Consider the following 20,108-nt stretch of genomic DNA (forward strand, 5'->3'; position numbering starts at 1 on the left):
TAAAGAGGAGGAGCGTGACACAGAGAGAAAGAGGACGTCTCTTTGAATCAGGACTGTAAAGATGACTGATGTGAAAAATGCATCATCTGTGGAGATGCCAGAGGGGAAGTTAATGAAGAAGGTCAGTGCATGTAGATGACAATATATGCAAACTCCTGCTAATGATGTTCTTAAACATCCCACATGGTTTAACGTCTGAGGTTAATTTTTTAAGTTAATGCCACAATGCTTAAGGCTCATAATGTTACAAACCAAATGGAGTTTTATGCACTTAAACACAACATCATCACAGACCAAGCTTATATTTGTCAGAAACTAAACCATCAATGATCAACAGCTACATTTTTATTGTGTTGGTTAGAGCCAACTTTTCTGAGCTGGTACATCATAAACTTTGCATTGAACGTTTATGATTTGTTCATGCTCTCTTCTCCAGGGTTCAATCAAGAAGAAAATTGAATCATTCAGGAGATGGAGTTCAGCTAGCATCAAGAGACCACCAAAGCCCAAGACCAAGACTTTGAGTCTGTCCTCCCCCGTGGGAGACCCAGATGACATCTGGCTGGAAGAAGGTGACAAGAGGAAGCTACGCCCTATTGTTGACTCTGTCTTTGGACAGGTAGGTGACTGAACTGGGAACTATGTAAAGCCAAGATATACAATTAGACTGTCGTTTTTACAGGTTTTTTTTTTTTTTTTTTTTTTTTTTTTTAAAGGGTGTGCCTTTCCTTATGAGGCATGGAATGTTACAATATCATATTGCTATATGTATAAATTATATATAGTAGCACCCTTTTTGAATAATGGCTCACAAATATAGTGTTAAAACATTATATATCCATATCTCTTTAACTATTTAGATTATGTTTAGATCTGTTGTGCAGTAGTGAGAGGTGTTTGTTTGCAGTAGTGAAAATTGTGCGCATAACGTTTTTGCAACAGAGTATATTTTGACTGGTGACACATTAGTAAGAACCAGCCTGTATTATTAAAGAAGGATTATTTAAATTTAGATCAGTAGAACACTTGGAGGAAACACAAATTCCTTGACGGTTGGAAGGGTAATAAATCTGCCAAGGCAACTATGTGGAGGTACCTGCAATGGTGAGCCCTTGTGACTAAGGGAGCAATCGAAAGTGGCTTTAGTGGAACAGTAGAACACATATACCAAAATCTTCTGTTTTTATTTATTTATTTTATTAGTTTTGTAGGTGTAAAATATGTTTTTGGTTACTCCAGTGCTTTCAAACACTCGGCTTCAGTTTTGCTGAAACAAACTTGAAATCAGAACTTCGTACTGACTTCACAATCTGAGCACCTAGATATTAGGACATACTGCAAATAGCTTTTGTCTACCAGAACATTTGATTGCTCTACAGCTTTAATTCAGACATAGTGTGAAACAGATGAAAAAGATAAAAATGTACCTAAAAAGTGTGTATTTGTCAGTGGCAGCCTTGTGGACTTATTTTGCAGTCTTTAATAAGTAGTCAGTGTAGTTAGTAGGCTGTCCAATAGTAAAGATTTCTGTGTGTATAAGCCTGAGACTTCAGTTCCATGTATCGTTTCTGGCCATGTGCTTTTTTTCTTTTCTCACTGGTTTGATCCAGATATTTTTGGTGTATTTTAATGTGTCGCAATAGCAAAACTTCAGCATAGTTTTTTGTCAGTCATGGCTTCCAGTTTCATCCACTTCCTGTTTATGTTTGTGGTGTTACTGAAGAAAAGACGAAAGCTTGCTATTTCTATTCCCATAATCATATATATAAAATGTTTCTTTTGACTGCATAGCTTGGTTTAGACACCTAAACTATTTGGCAGAAACAGCTGGAACCAGTGCATATGGAGCCACTTTTCCCATGCTTAATAATAATAATAATAATAATAATAATAATAATACACTTCCTGGGCAGGTTTCAGAAAACCTCCATGGATTAAAAATACATAATGGAAAGATTAGAGCTGACCTTGTTTAGAGGTGTCCTGACAACAGTTTTGCTTTTTTGTTGTATATGGCAGAAATGTAAAAGCATCACAGGAATTTTTTTACCTTACAAAATGAATCCCTGATGATGACTAACTGTACCCTTGTGTACCCTGTACCCCTTTAACATGAAAGGCAAACACTACTTTACGGTAGTTCAAGCAATCAAATGTGTTTAAATTTAAACAAAATAACAGTTCTGAGGCACAAATGATATTTCCTGCTTTGTGACTTTCTTTATTAAATAGCAATGTTTTGGGTTTATTATGGGAATGTTGAGTGGTAAATCTGGCCTTTTAATTAGAAAAAGAGAATGGCAGAAATAGCAATACCAATTGCAACACAGTTTTGATCAGTGGTCAAAAAAGGTCACCTGGGTTTAGAGTCATACACTGACAATCATTAAATGTTCTTTAAAGCCAGCTGAAAAGAAAACGAGGCTGGGTTTTGACATGTTTTTGTATTTCCCTTTTTTTCTTAGTTTAATCTCCAGTTCTCATTGTTCAGATGAGTCATCCATACACTGAGCAACAGATTGACTGAATAATGAATCACTGGATGTCTGGGTCTGGGATAAAGGCTAGAGAGTGAAGGATAGTTGAATGTAATAAAGGAAGAAAGAAGAGACCGATTGCAACATAAAGTGAGATTAGAGCTAGAAGGAAGGAACTAAACTTTGAGCAGACAGATGTGGTTTAGTCCAACATCAGTGCTGAAAATGTCACGCCTAGTGAAGCAGACAGCGTGGCGTGAGGAGATTGTGGACCCAAATGTAGGCACGGTGGCAAGGGCGAATAATAACAAAAAGCGAGCCTTTAGTTTTGCTGTGAAAAAATACAAAGAAACAAGAAGGCAACTGGAGGTACAGAGAAACTAACAAAAAAAAGGAAACTGGGAAAAGCTAAGAATAACAAATGACCTGAGGATGGAGAGCAGAGACAAGGAACAAGAAACCAAGAGACAGATGTTGCAGAGACAATATGGAGGATGACTGACAGACAGACCGACCAGGAACCGAGAGAAACGCAAACTGTATATACACACAGAGGGTAATGAGGGAATGGGAAACAGGAGGTGAAGACAGCTGAGAGTAATCAGACAGGATGAGAAAGAGGAAGCAAAGCAGAAAACACTGACATAGAACAAGCACTATCAAAATAAAACAGGAAACCCAGGACAGGCATGGAAACGCAGACCGAGAAGACAGATGACTAAACAAAGAGACAGAACAAAACTATACTAGAGACACGACACACTTACACAGAAGGCCAGGGAACAAAACCTAAGAACCAGGAATCACACAGACACAGACCTGACACTGGCTGAGGAGATACATTGTGCACATATTCAGGGATTATTTATTTACTTCTGTTTGTAAATGCTTTTAAATGTTTTTTTTTTAACTGTATAAGGTGTAATTAACAGAATTACAGAAATTACAGAAAAACAGCGAATTATTATAATTATATTGAGAGCTTTATTTGAGTGAGGAATTGAAACAAGTAAATCAACAACTTATTTCATATGTAGGCAAAATCCATATATCATGCACATGTCACACACACATCCACCACATGAAACCATAGAAAGAAAAACTTTATTTGAATAAATCCTAAAATTTATCCTCTAACTGAAATGTTAGCAGATGCCAGTGATTTACTGGCCTTCTTTTTAAACTAATATATTCTAGCGAACAAGATTCCACACCTCACTTGCATGAAGGCATAACTGAACAGCAAGGAAACACTGAATAAGATTACATCCCATTGTTTACCTAGTATGAGTGAATAGCTGGTTTTACAGGGTCTAATTTGCACCACTCCACATGTTTCTGGTAATTAGTATTAGTAACTTAGTATTCATTGGCTTTGAAAAATATTGTATTATCTCACTTCTGATTGATCAAACACATTTGCTATATTTGAAAGATGAAATGAGCTACAGCTGCAGTTTTACATCATAATGTCACACAACAGTAAAAAATACACCTTTATTTCTGACATACGTTAAAAAAAAAACAGATTCAGTTTTCCGTACTCGTCAACATTTTTAACAAAGCAACGAGGACATTGGTATAATAACAAGCACAGCTTTAGCAAACTGCTTTATAAGTGGGTTAACTGTTGTTCTATTTCCACTGGGGCAAAGCAGCAACAGTTGTTCCCTGTTCAAAAAACAAAAACAATCAAACAAACACATATTCCGACATTACTGTGACTTTCTGTCCCTTATTTTTGTTTGAAAGAGAAATCTTTGATTTAATTTAACAGGAAAGCCACATTTAACTTTTAGGTCACATGAAAATGCAGAAATAATATCTGGACAGGTGCAAAAGGCATTATCCTCCTTTTGGGAGTGGGTAAGTGGGCGAGAATGAGAGCACAGAATGTGGGACAATCCAGTCAGCCATATGTGGTCGCAGCCTGTAAAATGATGTCAGGTTAAGTGGGAATCCTTTACTGACTACACCAGCACATTATATTCCTCCTGTCAGCACAGTGCTGCTGGAATTTTGGACTGAGTTCGGGTTTGATTAGCATGTCTATCAACCTTTCAAATCGAAAGAACAAGATTTTGATGAATTTGTGCTTAGGCATCAGTAAGCACGGGGCCAATTCACCGTACATTCCATTAAAGATCCAGGCTCATGTGGTGATCATCATTTAGTTATTCCTGCATATTCAATTCTTCAAAGCCACAGGAGTAATGGCAAAAAGAAAAAAGAAGAAAAAGAAACAAAGCACTGTTACAATTTTTACATGAAATAATCTAAGTATAATGTCATAAAAATCAAAGTGAAGGACAAAAAAAAACTCAAAAGAAACAAAGCAGAAAAATAAAATTACAACAGTGGGTAGCAATAAAAAACAGGTAATATATGTTCTTTTCAGTTGTAGCAGCCTGCAGCAATCTCTCTGTTTTACTGTTACTGATTTTTTGCTCTCAGTTAAATTCAATTCAGTTTTATTTGTGTAGCGCCAGATTCCAACAACACTTGCCTAAGGATGACTTTATATTGTAAGGTAAATAATAAATAATAATGTACCAAAATGCATAAAATAACCCAATAATCAGATGGACCCTATAATCAAGCACTTGGTGACAGTTGGAAGGTAAAACTCCCTTTTAACAGGAGCAAACCTCCTGCAGAACAAGGCTTAGGGAGTGGCAGCCATCTGCTATAACTGTCTCATTAGTGTGTGGAAAAATGGAGAGAGGACCCAAATGCATGACTCATGGATTTATTATAGAGACAGGTGAACTGAACACTGAACACACACAAGGAGTTGACAACAACAAGACAAGGAACTGAGAGAAACTGAGGGTTTAAATAGACTGGATAATGATAATGACTGGAAACAGGTGAGAACACAGCTGGGACAAATCTAACTAATGCTACTATTATTGCACCACTTTAAGGGTGATAAAGGTAGAATTTGCCCTCTAAGACACAGGCAGCATACATCAGGTAAAACGAGTTAATTGTGATACTTGTGTCATATCACAGGTTGTATTCTTATTTAAGCAGTAAATCATACTTTTACCTCCCCATGTGTTTTGCTAATATATGACATATTAGATAGAATTATTCTATCTATTGCTGACTGAAGCACTAATAAGAGACTATACACTAAAGAAACATGATGATCATGCACTAGTCTCTCCACTTGAAATGTTCCTATTTTTATCAGTGCACAAGTCGCAACCATTTCCTTCCACAAACATTTTTTCTGTCACTTAATCTTGTTTAAACAGACAAGACTCAGAGACGATGGAACTTTATGCTCAAGTTGCTGTGATAACTAATCCAAAATCTGGTCTGAAGAACTGACATATTCAGGAAATCGTCTACAGATTGATCTGAGTAAAATGATAAATCACTTTCAGAGGTCAGGCCCATGGAGCCACATGTGTCTCGTTCTACTTTTTTTTCTCCACTATGTTCCCAAGCTAGTGTCTGCTAGTCGCAGTGTATGTTTTATAGTCAGTTACTGGGTTTGTGACTGACTTTTAGTGGTAAGCAGGAAGTCTAGAGCGAATTATAAGTAAAAATGTGGCTTGTAAAACCAATAAAATAAGATGGAGACAAAAAGGCTCACAATTTGTTGCAGCAACACTTAATTTAAAGTAAACTGATTCAGTTATTTAAGAAAAGTTGTCTTCATAAGTATTATTTTATACACAGAGAACACGGTTTGGATACCTCAGTGCATAATGGTATTTGTCTCTACAATTATGCTTTGAAATGTAATAGAATGGGAAGTTCCAATACTCAAAACGGTGCGTGAGTTCATCTAGTTTAGTCATTGTCTCCGTTGTTGTGTTGTCGCAGATATATATTTTTACGCATTAATGTTTGCGGTGAGCTATGTTTGTGTTACAGCTCAGTCTTATCTCTGTTCAACAGGGTTAAGCTTAATTTAGCTTAACTTCAGCCACAACTCAAGAGATTATCGCACGTTGAAGGTCAAAGGTATGAACAGAAACAGAAATAGATGAATAGAAAAAAAACCAATGAAGAAAAGAACTCTTAATGTTAGTTTACTATACATATTCCTGGTCTTTAATACAGTGAGGAACTTGTAAGAAGTGCAGAATGCTAAAATGGGTTGATGACACCGATGTTGTTCAGGCTGCAGCTGATTTATATAAGAAAGACTTCAAAACTGCTTTAGCAATTTTTCTTTAGCTTTTTATTTGTTTGTTTGTTTGTTTGTTTTGTGATAAACTTGTGTGTCTGCACATTTTAAATTGGAAAGCACCCTTTTTTGCTCATCTGATCTTACTATGAGATCATTTTTTTGATTGTGTGCCATTGTGCAAAAAGTAGGCATGCAAATACACATAGACATCCCCCATCTCAAATGGCAAAATGTTTGACCTGACCCACCCTAAAGCTGTTTGCATAGCATGCAAAATCCTGGGTTTGGAATCTGTCCATTATGTTGTTTACAGCCCCAGCACTGGATTTTCAGTTGGCCTGCCTTCCATCCTTGTCTTTCTGGCATCTGGTATGCTTGCAGTTGTCGAGGGATGCCACATGAATTCTCACCCAGCTGCTTTGTTTGGGGTTTTGTGGCTGAAAGGCTTTGTGCTCACACCAAGCTGCTGATGGAGGCATGGTGGAAGCGCTTCTTTTTTTTGTTGTTGTTTGGAGAGCAAAAGAATCTCTGTTCTGTATTCTGGGTGCATGTGCTCTTCAAGAGATGCACATCAGCATTAATACAAGACCCCTATTCAATACCACTTGAACTCATTGGTCCAGTTCATCTAAAGTCATCTGTGCATGACTACCTAAAAGGCAGCACAAGCACAAAGTTTCAAAGAAATAGCAGGAAAATCTCAATTTCACCAATTTTTTTGCCATGCCAACAAACAAGCTAGCATTTCTCCCTCATGGCCTTCATCAGAGCATGAAACAAAACTGAAGGTTGTAACATTTAGAGCAATCTGACAGTGTTTCTGATCTCATGCAACAACAGTCAGATATTTTAAAACAGAACAGAGTGAATCCAGCCGAGGTTAAAGTTTTCTCTACTATTACATTTCACATATACTTATTCAGAGAAATGATTCAGCCCAGCAGGTGTCATTGTGCTTAGTAATGAGATCCAACATCTATTTATTTGATAAAATTCCCTGGCAGAAATAGCAGAAAGAAGTACATGTTCAAGTCCAGTGAACAGCAGGAGGAGCAGCAGGAGAGCCATGATTGCCTTCGTAGTTGTGTTTGGCTAAGACAGACTCTATGTGCCCAGTTCTGTAACTCTTGTTTGAATATTCCACTTCACATCTAAAATGTTGTTACACTCACTGCATTTTCCACATCTGAAGTTTTCTTTTGTGTATGATTTGGTTTGATAGGCTGAAAAGTGTGTTTACAATTATCTCTGATTGTTCAAGCACTTCAAAATCACAGTGATTCCACTTAGTCATCGCTCAGATTTTAAGATGTGTCAGTGTTAGTAATGTCTCTGAGTTTCTTGTGACAGTGGTTAAATTCAGTGGTGAAAATTATTCTTTCCAGTTGATATTTTAGGTATAAGCAGTTCAGATTTTAAAGCATTATTGTAGGTGGTGCTGATTATTGAGGTATGATACATTATTTCATTAAATCTTGATTTCATGTCATTTGCCATGCTTTTGAATTATTGGGAGGAAACATTTGAAGATTGAAATTAAAACAGTTACATTTGGACTGCAAGCAAAAAGGCTCTCAGTGTCAGTGTTGATTTTGTATGATTTTCCAAGCATTTTAGTGCATCCGTTGTTTCTTTAAAGAAATGAGGTGTTGATGCTATAACATGTTTTAGAAAAAACTTCAGTAGAGGTTCAGTAATAGATTTTATACCAAAGACAATAGTTCTTGATTAGAAATTGTACTATTGCAGTTTGGGTGTATTGCACTGAGAGGAATTCAATCTCTCATGTTGCTCGTGAGAGCTACGCTAGCATGCATGAAGAGACTTTTAATTTCACTTTTGATTTCATTCACTGGATTATTTTTTAGCTCTTTATAGCACTCTGAGTCCTCCACATGCAAGAGCACCTTAGTCCAATAATTGTTTGAACCTATGATCACAATCCCCCCTCCCGTGTCTACAGATCTGATTGTAATTTCTGCATTTTTGAACTCTTCTAACATTTGATACTCAGCTCGAGCATATGTAGTAGGCTAGGAAGATGAAGTTCCCACAGAAGCGATTGGAGGAGGAGATAAAAACACATAAAATATATTTACCATAAAACTTGTAACTTCAATTGTGATCACACTACTCTGTTTCAAAATGGTAATTTTTGTTACCTATTACCTTTGGGTGTTGACACTCAAATTATGTAATTTTGGTTTAGTGCCATGGATAAACGTACTGGGCAGGTGCATCCTCAGGAAAAGCCCATTACAGCACTGAGGCTTCCATTTGCTAATCTGTTGGGTATCCAGCCTGATCAGTGATCTAAGGCATATATAATATGCCTTAGATTATAAAACTAAGATACTGTTTGCAAATCATCTCATTCATGTCCTCTCTACTTAAAAACTTTCCAAAGTTCAAAGGTCTGAGTGCAGTGTCAGGAGGAGAAGCTTGACTCTCTATGCTCACTATCCCACTGCTTCTTTTTGATACAATGTAGCTTTTTTTTTTTTTCTTTTAATCATATGATGGATTTGGGTACTCCATAGTTAGGGATGACACTGGCATCTAGTGGTAGTGCATATGTATTACCGTGAAGTGTGTAATCCCACTATTTTCAACAACCTAAGCTTTGCTGCAATCTGCTGGGAATACTGAGGCAATGCAGAGTGTTGCCTAGAAATACATTTTACATATTAGCCATATTAAAAATTGCTGGAACTATGTCTTGTTAAAAAAACTGTTTACAAACTGCTTTATAATAAGTAACTGTAGAGTAATTTGTGAACCCAGAAGAGATTACCAGCATCAAAAACATGGGTTTTTGAGAAAAATATAACTAGGTTAAACTCAGGAAACAGATGGAAGAAAATGGGTGGTCTAATGACCAGATACATGGGAAAGTAGATAGACACAAAAAATGTGTCGGTTCTCCTGAACTGATCACAGAGGATTAAGGCTGCAAGTGATGAGCCTTCGTCAAACTGCGTAAATCTCTGACACACATACAACATCCAATACACATGTATATAACAAATGCAGTATATATAACAAATACAGTGCTTCACATCTGGAATTCATTTTCAACAAAGAACAGTAGATGAATTGGACTGGACAAAAGAATCAAACAATGATCCTAAGAAAACAGGTACCAGTGTTTTTATTTCTAGAGGGAAAGGAATAAGCTTTGATGGTTTTAAGGACAAGATGGTGGGCAATTGTAAGGGAAACGATTCAAAAGCTGTGGGGAAGAAAATCATCTTTTAAAGCACAGATATAACAAGAGAGTTTCTTAAAAATATTCCTCATACCAAAAAAAAAAAAAAAAAAAAAGCCTTTCAATTGTGGCACAAGTCTGGAGAGAGACTCCATCAAGATTAATAACACTGGCCCCTTCTTTGGTGCCATCTGGTGGCTTTACAGAACTTTATTTATATAACTTCTACTTAATCAGGGCTGAGATCAGAGTCAAGAATAAAACCAGACAAGCAGCAAAATCACAGACACCAATGAGCAGATGTGAAAGTTAAAAGTTTGCTTGTAATACATAAAAATATGCAAACTAGTAGAAGGCAGGTGATGGTGAAGACTTACATTCAGAGACAGATGCTGCAGGTGAGGTTCATAAATAAAATTGAATCTGCACCACATCGATGCTCCCACCGCCCCACAAGCAACACATTTATGATTATCAGTATAATCAGCAATTTCATGAAGCTATAATTATTTGTAGTAGTACTAGTAGTAGTTTACATCATACATCATACAAATTACTCACAATTGCTTTTATTATACACCCCTGCTGTTTTATGTTCTAAAATGTTTTCGCATGCACTGCTATATGCTTCTCTTTTCACTCTCGTCTGTCCCCATGTTTTAATTTTTTTTAATCCCTTTTTTTTGGTCTCATAGTGACTAGTTGTCTAAAATAAATATTACGCTTCTATTTCTTCTACTTGCAGCCCCATGCTCTCATAGCCTGTCAGCATAGTTCTTTCCTTCTAATCTGAACTGCTGGGGATTAAACAGACAGCCAACTCTTCATCCATAATTCTACCACCCTCTCCCTCCCTCTCTCTCTGTCTCTCTCTCTTTCTGACTTAGAGACATACACACACACACACAAAAAGCTTTGCCAGACTGGTCATTTGGAAACCATAAGCACGATGTTTGTTTGAGAGAGAGGGGTAGGTGGGTGGGATGGATTAGATTAAGTTGGTCCAAATTCAAGGGATCACTTGTAGCAAGAGGGGGTTACAGATAAAGGGAAAAATAGAGCGCATGCCCGTGTCTGTGTGTAAGAGAGAGAGAGACAGAGAGGGATAGAAAGGGAGAGAGAAAATGGTCGAGTCATGCAATCAGAGCCAGAGTCTGGCAGCAGCAGGTTGTTTCAGCCCAGATATGACCCAACTCTCCCACCCCAACCCGTCAATCTCCATCACCCTGCCCCGATTCCATAATATCACCGTAAACATTTCAAATCTCATCATGGCAGCTGCCAACAACCCATAGGAGTTTAGGACTGAATGTGGCATCATATACACACCACTGGACCAATAGGATCTGGGACCGAAGCACATGCACTGAGAGGAGTCGCTTTTTGTAGTAGAGGTGCAAGTGGAAACATTTGCCCTCCTCCTTCCAAGGCGTTCCCACCTAGGATGCAGTGGATCTAGTATGGATTTTGGAGTTTCATGTGACGTTTGAACAGAGAAGGGTGAGAAAGAGGAAAAGAGGAGGATAAACTTTGGAGAAGTGTGAGGACCAGCAAGGAGGGAAGGGCGGGGGGGAAGACAGGAAGAAGAGGGCAGGGTGATGGGAAACACCAACCAGACTTCTAAAAAGAACAGTAAAAAGAAGAAGGTAAGGAAACATTTTGTTGTGCTTGGATAACTAAAACTAGGATTTCATAGCAATTTCCTTTCTACTTGACACAAGACACGTTTCAAATGTGCTTTTATTTGCAATATACAAAATAAATAAATCTATTGAAAAAGTCTGTAACAGTACAAAAATGGGCAAATTAGCCAAAATTTAGGTAATAGCTTTATGTGTTTTATAATCCGATTGGTTCCTCTCCTCTAAGGTAATGTCACCCATAGAACAAAGTGGTGCCCCATTGGCTGCTGCCATGCTGGGGGGACTGGGTGGTGCAGGGGAGATGGACACAGAGGATGAGGAGGAAGGAGGGAACGAGCGTGAGTTTGATGAACCCCTGTGCGCTCTGGTTAAGAACTGCAACATGCTGCACAACATAGTGGGGCCTGCATGTATCTTCCTCAGACAGGGCTTCGCCCAAAGTCAGCTTGTATGTATTTACCCACACTACAAACACACACCACACGAACATACAGAACTGCCAGAACTGTCATTGCCAAAATCTCCCAGAAATCCTTTCATCCATCCATTTCCAAAGTGCCATCCAAAGGAAGGTTAAGGTGAAGCTGAGGTCATCGTCACGGCTCCTCTGCCCTTCATCTCCACCAATCACGACAACAAACTGTGACTGCATTACCTACCCTATATGTACTAACATTCAATCATATCTATAAAAATGTTTTAAAATGTTCTGAGGGCCTCTTACTCACAAACTTATATGTATTCTACTATTTTGAGTAAAAGTTATTGTACACTGAAAAAACTTTCTACACAAATAGCCAAACTAAATTAAATAAAAACATGTGAGAAAGGACATGTTTTGGTCATTCTCATGTCAGTTGAGCTTAGTGAGATAGACATCAAAGGCTGTGACTCCCCATGAAAAAAACCACTCCATATTATAATTAAAAAATAATAATCACTAAACCTCCAACTGAAACTAACGAAAAACAAAAAAACAAAAATCAGCAAATAATTAAAATGAAATAAGAAATAAAAACTGTTGAAACATATAAAACTACATTTTTTCACAGCTATAAAAGAAGGATAATGATAATGAGACCCGATAACTGACACAACAATTTGTCCAGATTCAGGTTCCGTTATAGTCTTGGAGTCTTTTATGCGCACCTCTTGTTACAAATTAATGTCCTACGTGGGGAAAGTGGAAATGACACAGACAAGGAACTCATTTAAAAGTGTTCCTAGGACAGTGGTAGTTCAGAGGTGATACTGGATGCCTGTGAAGGGAAAATAGGCGAGAAGTGTACGATAAAAGTATAAAAAAAAGAGTATTCAGAATGTGGTTATGTAAATACTATTTTCTTTGCTGTATTGGTCGTAAGGTGAATGCGAGTTTCTGTGAGAATGTTAAAATCTGTCTCTCTGTGTTAGCCGTATAACTGACCGGGGTGTACCCCTCCTCTCACCCTAAAAAATCTTTTTGGGCGTGTGATTTGAAATAGTCTGTTGATATATTTAACTACAGCCTTTCAGAGTCACTGTCTCGTTTATCAACTGATTGACAACCGCAGTTTAAATTTGCAGTTTACATTAACATGTCTTTCACAGCAAGCAGCATATGATAACAATTGAACAAATGGCTATGTCTAATGTGAAAGTGGTCCCTTGCAGTTCCACACTCACTCTCTGCAGTTCGCTTAAGATTTATAAGACGTTTTAGCTGATTGCTTTGCTTTTATGACACGCAAGTTTCACCAGCTACAGTGGACAGCTGTTTCAAGAGGAAATACACTGATAAACCTTCTGTACATCACTTTCACAGCTCCAATGAGGAACTGATTTATGACTATAGTGGGCCATTTAGCAGCTAAAAAGCTAAGTAATTTTCCTCAGGAGTTTGGACTATGTCTTGATTCAGCCTCACTCATTTCATATGTCACATTTTCAGCCACAGCAGGCAACCATCAAGTGCATGTAGTGGAGCATTCAGCAGACAAACAGCTTGATATTTCAGTCAGACACCAAAAAACAAGCTAAAAGAAGAGAGACATTAGTCTTTCAGAAACATTACTCCATACTGTCTGATAAAAAAAAAATGTTGCTTTGAATCTGCCGAATGTGTAAACAGGCAAATAATTCTGATAAATTTTGATACTTTTGAAAATCTTGTGTTAATACATCCAAACTTATTTTCCATCCAACTTCAGCAAATCTTAAATTAATCAAGAATCAGAATGTTGTCTTTTTGAGTAAAGACTACATAAAAGATAGACTAGTCTAAAAAGGGAAGCAAATGTGTTAGTCTATTAAACCTGCATTCTTTCACATGCTGAGTAGCACAGGGTAGTTTGTTAATACTGAAGTCCATTACAGTCACTGTGTTACACACTTGATCTGTGACCTCTTAAACGCTTTCTGTAGTTCATTTTCTCAATTGCACAGCTACAATTGCAACACGATGTTCATGTTATACATTTTAGTCCTAATTAAGGTATAATACACAAATAAGCGGGGTGTGTTTTAGGGCAGGCCTGTCTTGGGGTTGACAAATCACTAACATAAGAGTGTACAGTGTCTGTGTTTCCATAATCAAATCAACTTTGTCCATCATGTCTGGGTTCATATTTTGTCTTAATTTTTATGCACATTATTTGATTTTGAGCAGTATTAACAATCGTATCTTTAAGTTTAACTACCATCATAGTTATATTTTAAAGTGGCCAGGTGAATTCTCTCTTGTTATTAACTTTAGACGGGGGCGGGGCTGACACTGATAAAACTGAGTTCTATAACATCTTGTAAATGGGTGTATTTCAACCCAAACAATAATTTGAACCCCACTCAAGTTTTGTTTTTTTTTTTGTTTTTTTTGCCTAAACCTAAACAAATGAGGACTGAAAGCAAAACTTAGATAAGATTTAAACCTCAGTCTCCTGGCATTTTCATCTTATTGTGTCATGCAACATGCGTTCCTTCATAAACTTTTATTGTTGCTCAGTTTCTGCTGTCTTCTAATGGGCCACAAAAAACAAAGGTAGGAGAAAACCGTTGTTTCCCTTTGTCTGTGGATAAATCTGGCACAAATTTTAGGAAAAAGGTACGCACAAAAAAAAAAAGTGGTACACGTTTTTCTGTTCAGCCTGTGCAGGTGTGTTAATGTTCGTTTAATCAAAAGCCAGCTGGACTGCAGATGCAGATGAGAAAAAGGAATTGCTGGCAGATAGAGAAATGAAAAACCGATAAGCCTTCATGATTTGTAATACAATTTACCGCTGTAATCTCCCTGCCACTGTTCGCTCCCCTGCATCCTCTAATCCAGGGCTGTATTATTCCTGCTGATGATGTCACAATCTCGAAGAACACATCACGTACAAATTTATCCTGGTGTCACCTTGCATTCCTTTAGTCAATTCAACATCAACCATAAATGGTGTTTTATGTGTGAATCAGAATCAAAATTAGAATATTTTATTAATCCCTAAAGAAATTATGTGTGTGTTTCTTACCGCATTAATTTTTAGTTTAAGTCATAACTCCCTCTTATTTCTCTGATTTCATTTTCACTTAATTTCTTGATGTGATTAATTTTTTCTTTGTTCCTTATAACTTGTTGAATGCTGCATGTTTGGAAGGTAGATCTTTTAGGTGTTATGTCATTATGAATCTGCTGTTTGCCATTAGTACATTGTATTTCAAAAGCTTTTTGTGGAGCATATGCACAGCAGACTTTCTCCAACAGAAGGGGCAGAATGAGACTGGGCATGAGTGCTGCTCTGTAGCAGCAGTTTTCAACTAAAAAGGCTATTAGGGTCAGTCAGATCAAAAACCAAATAATCCTCTAATAGAATCTCTGCTTGAGCAGATGAACATAGAACAAAAAACTGTTTCACAGGATTGAGAGGAGTGGAGGAGTAAAAGCACAAGAAGCGAAAATGTTTCCAGTTTTTTATTGTGACTGAAATAGAGCAGATTCAAAGTATAACCTGTCTGACGATTCATTTCTCTTTATGTATGCCCTTTCTTCTATCCACACCACCGCAGGACAGAGATCTACGACCAGAAGAGATGGAAGGTACAGATTCTTAATCCAAATCTTGTCTCTCAGTCCATTCCTTCCTCTCTCTTCCTTTTCAACTACCTTCCTTTCAAACCTTCTGTTTAACTGTGAACTTTTTTTTTAAATTTCCCTTTCTTCCATTGAAATGTTTAAGAACAAAGTGAAGGATTGTCTTTCACAGGGAGGAATAATCCTTGACAATTTAACTTCAACTCATACGTCGCTTCCATTCCTCAGGTCTGGCTCACAATTTAACAGCGTACATGCAATGAAAATGTCATTTCTACTTTAAATATAGATTATATGGCTTTGCTTTTAGTAGAAACTTGATATATTAAAAAAAAAAACACCCAACACTCAGAAATGCTTCCATCTTAATTTACTCTCTTTTGGAAATAAATGCATTTTTCACTGTGACCAAAATAAATCTGTTTTCATCAGCTTTTTGAATTTGCACAATAAAAAAATGTGCTGAAAAAATTCAAAACAACAAAAAAAAAAACAGTTTGATGCTTTGTTAAAATGAGCGAAGTAGGTCATAACTAAAAATAACTGTGATATTTGTACATCTCCATGTGCAAATATCACAGTTTGCAATAAATTGCTTTACTTTTGTCTTATTTTCTAAATTGATTTCAGCTTCACTCTCTTCTTCTGCACTGATTTAATTGTGACAGGGGAATCTGTGTCACCATCTGTTCAGGTTCAGGTTAATTTTATCTGGACAAGTTTGGATTTGGACTGCAATCATCCATATCACACTATTCACAAACAACAGGCAGAAGAGTGCAAAGTACTCATTGTTATAATGTTGTAAGAAGATTGAAGAAGAAAGAAAATAGAAAAGCTCCATGCAAATAATGAGATGAAAGTTTAAAAGCTCATTCAAAACATTAATGCCTCATAAGGAAGTGGTTCAAAAATAAAAAAAAATTGCAAATGAAATAAAAAGTCCCAGGTACAATTTAAAAATATAATGTTTCATAATCTTTGCAGCTTCAGTTTCTGTTTTTACATTTTTATTGATATAATGATGAACGACCATAAGTATTTTATGTATTTTAAAGACTTTTATTGGGGGCAAAAATATCATATTTATGCAAAAAGTATTGAGTATTTACAGTGCACAGTGTTACTGCCAACAAACTGATCAGCTTCAAGCACTGATAAGACAGAAATCAGAGATTTGGTAAAAAGATTGTATCCAGCATGTCACAGAGAACAGAGAAGTCTGTGAAACTTATGAAATGCTAATGATTATTTTTTACTATGTCAAACTAACAACAAGTCAAAAATAATCCAAATAAAACTAAAGCAATTTGGAAGTATTAAAAAAAGCAACTTTCAGACAGATACTCCATCTCCATGTACACTCACTGATCCAGGGCAGCTGAGACTGAAACTGTTTTCTCAAGAAAGCAAATACACACTGTCATACCTTTGCCCAACAGCAAATATTTCGCATAATCTGTATTGATGTGTTCATGATATGTTCTTGCAGAGTTGCGTGAGGCCTTCAGAGAATTTGACAAAGATAAGGACGGCTTCATCAGCTGTAAGGACCTGGGCGAATGCATGAGGACTATGGGATACATGCCAACAGAGATGGAACTTATCGAACTCAGCCAGCAAATCTGTGAGTCCTGAACACAGACTGATAATTCTGTAATTCCCTAAAATCTTTCACTCGGAAGACCAGTGAAGGAGCCCCAGGATAAAGCATGTCCAAAATATCTGTTTGTCCTTTCTTCACCTGTAAATCTATTAACTCTGAAACTGCCAAAATGTTTTCCTTACATTAACTAGCAATGATTTAATGAATTTCTTTAAAAATAAAATTTTAACCATTGGAGAAAAAATATTCACTGGTGCTGTCATTAAGTACAGCATCTCTGTTAACTGCTGATATGAGTTAACTTCATATCAGCAATGTGTCAATGTGTCTTCTAGACCCTATTCCTACAAAACTGCTCAAAGACATTTTTACCATGAATTAATCCATAAATTTTAAATCATTTCTTATTTCTAACCTTTTTTATTTCCAAAATTCTTGAAAGTTGTCAAGTAGTTAAATGAGCTTTTGAAAAGGTTTCTTTGAAGACAGTCAGGATTTAGAGTGCATCATAGCACAGAAATAGTGTAGTGAATTATATGAATGATGAATCATCTTCTTAGGAACTGTCCTGCAGTGGTTTGAATCACTGCAGTACTGCAGAGTTCCAAAGGGTCCTGTGCTAGGATCATAACTTTTTACATTATAGATGCTTCCCTTACAGTATTATTGTAAAACACTCCATTTTCATTCCTATGCAGATGATACCCAGTTTTAATTAACCATAAAGCCAGATGATACAAATAAACTAGTTAAATTAAAGACATGTCTTAAACAGATAAATGCCTGGATAACCTTTAATTCCCTATGTTTAAATTCAGACAAAACTGAGGTAATTGTACCATCTATAGATACATACATACATCTTCTTGTGCTTACCCAATTTAGGGTTGCAGACCTGGTCCCAAAACTCATAGAAACATGGTGGCATTACCTTGGCCTCCAGCAACACTGCAATGAATCTAGGATCAAGACACATCCTTCAATGTGCACATTAAACACATATATAGCACTGCTATTATTCATTTGTACAACATTATTACAATTAGAAACATCCTCTGTCTCAGAGTGATGCTGAAAAACTACTTCATGCATCTGTTTCTTCTTGGCTGGACTTCTGTAATTCATTATTGTCAGGTGACTCTAAAACCTACCTGAGTCAATCAACATTCAGTTGATCCAGAATATTGCAGCAAGAGTACTAACTGGGACTAGAAAGTCAGATCATATTTCTTCATTGCCTTCCTGTTAAATTCAAAATGGAATTTAAAATTCTTCTTTACATATAATCACATATACATCTTAAATAATAAGGCATCATCATATTTTAAAGACCTTATAGTGCTGTATTATCCTAACAGAGCACTTTTCTCTCAGACTGCAGGCCTTCAACACTCCAGGTCAAAGCCCTGCAACAATAATGATATGTGTACTTAGAAACCTGACTGGTTAAAAAAACTGGCTTGAACAGGAAAACAAACAATGGCGGAGTTCTTCACAAACAGGAAGGAAAGAATATGCATGAACAACACAGCTAATGGCTGCAGTGGACAGTTTTCATTGGATATTTTCACATCACTACAAATATGCTCTTATTATGACTTCTGTCTATAACATATTGACGTGGGTCTGCTAAGCTCTGTCTTATATGCATCCACAATTAACTCAGTACAACTGGATCTTCACTAAATAATCCAAGTTGTTATATACTTGTATATACTATGCATGCATATTTATCTTTCTTCTAGGTGGTGGCAGAGTGGATTTTGAAGATTTTGTGGAACTGATGGGCCCCAAAATGCTTGCAGAGACTGCAGACATGATTGGGGTTAAAGAGTTACGGGACGCCTTCAAAGAGGTCTGCAATTTTATTTTAGCAAAACAGAAAACCATATCAAGGCCTAAACTAGGGTTTAGAAATGAATGCGGTCCAGAGTTTTTTCTCCTAATGTATGCTATTTAAGGTGCAACAAATGACTGAGGTCCACACCTCAGTCATGCTAAAGCTGGGCATACACTGTGCGATTTTTTCAGTCCCGTTATTCAACTCCTGCTCAAACTGTACGATTGAATCACAGGGGTTAGAAGGTTGTAGGTCACGATGCAGGGTCTCACACTATACGGCCCAATGCGACCTGAGTGCTCACACTGTGCGTCCATAACATGAAGCTTATAACACAAAATCTGTCTCTCTCTCTGTCTTTAACTGACACAGACACGCACACCACCACCATCAACTTTGTTAAATTGCTAATGAAAAACATTGACCAGGCGGCTGCAATTCAGCAGCAATGTCCATCCAACTCTTTTCACGGTTGGTCCGGTCGTGATAATTTTGTGAGGCCACATCGAAAAGGCTCGGATGATTCTACACGCTGCACTGCCATGCTACTCCATTTCTGTTTGAGCATGCGCAGTGTGAGAGGCTGCGTTGACACCCTCACGGGGGCCGACAGGATTTCAAACAGGTTTGATTTTTTTACGACCATACGATTGATGATCGGGAGCTGGTTGTGAGGTGTTAATTGCTTCTCGTTACCCCATGTATACTACACGATGCACGACACACGCTTTGCGAAATTTGGGCCGATCCCCAAAACGGTCGGACGACTGAAAAATTTGCTCAAAATGGGCCAAAAATCGCACAGTGTATGCCCAGCTTAACCTCTGTAGGCCTTTCCTCAAACTGACACTCCAAAATGTTTTGTTTTGGGGTTTTTTAAATGCTTATTTTCCTTTTATAATCTGTCCATTCTGCTTTCTAGTTTGACTCTGATGGCGATGGTCAGATTAGCCTTGGAGAGCTGAGGGAAGCCATGAAGAAGCTAATGGGTGAGCAGCTCAACCACCGCGAGATTGATGAGATCTTGCGAGATGTTGACCTCAATGGGGATGGACAGGTGGACTTTGAAGGTGATACAATTTATCCTTTAGTTAAGATCGGTGTTGGTGGTGGTGGTGGTGTGTGTGTGTGTGTGT

General features: G+C 37.3%; 1 protein-coding gene across 1 annotated transcript in view; it reads left to right on the forward strand.

Moving 5' to 3' along the window:
* Positions 1-20,108, forward strand: part of cabp2a (calcium binding protein 2a) — a 21,136-nt gene continuing 1,028 nt past the window's right edge. The window contains exons 1-6 of the mRNA XM_039613134.1: positions 1-121; positions 437-619; positions 15,502-15,532; positions 17,019-17,153; positions 18,878-18,987; positions 19,895-20,042. Coding sequence (XP_039469068.1) covers positions 62-121; positions 437-619; positions 15,502-15,532; positions 17,019-17,153; positions 18,878-18,987; positions 19,895-20,042 — 667 coding nt within the window. The 5' untranslated portion in view covers positions 1-61. The remainder of the gene's footprint in view (positions 122-436; positions 620-15,501; positions 15,533-17,018; positions 17,154-18,877; positions 18,988-19,894; positions 20,043-20,108) is intronic.

Source organism: Oreochromis aureus, linkage group 6 (assembly GCF_013358895.1).
Source record: "Oreochromis aureus strain Israel breed Guangdong linkage group 6, ZZ_aureus, whole genome shotgun sequence".
NCBI lineage: Eukaryota > Metazoa > Chordata > Actinopteri > Cichliformes > Cichlidae > Oreochromis > Oreochromis aureus.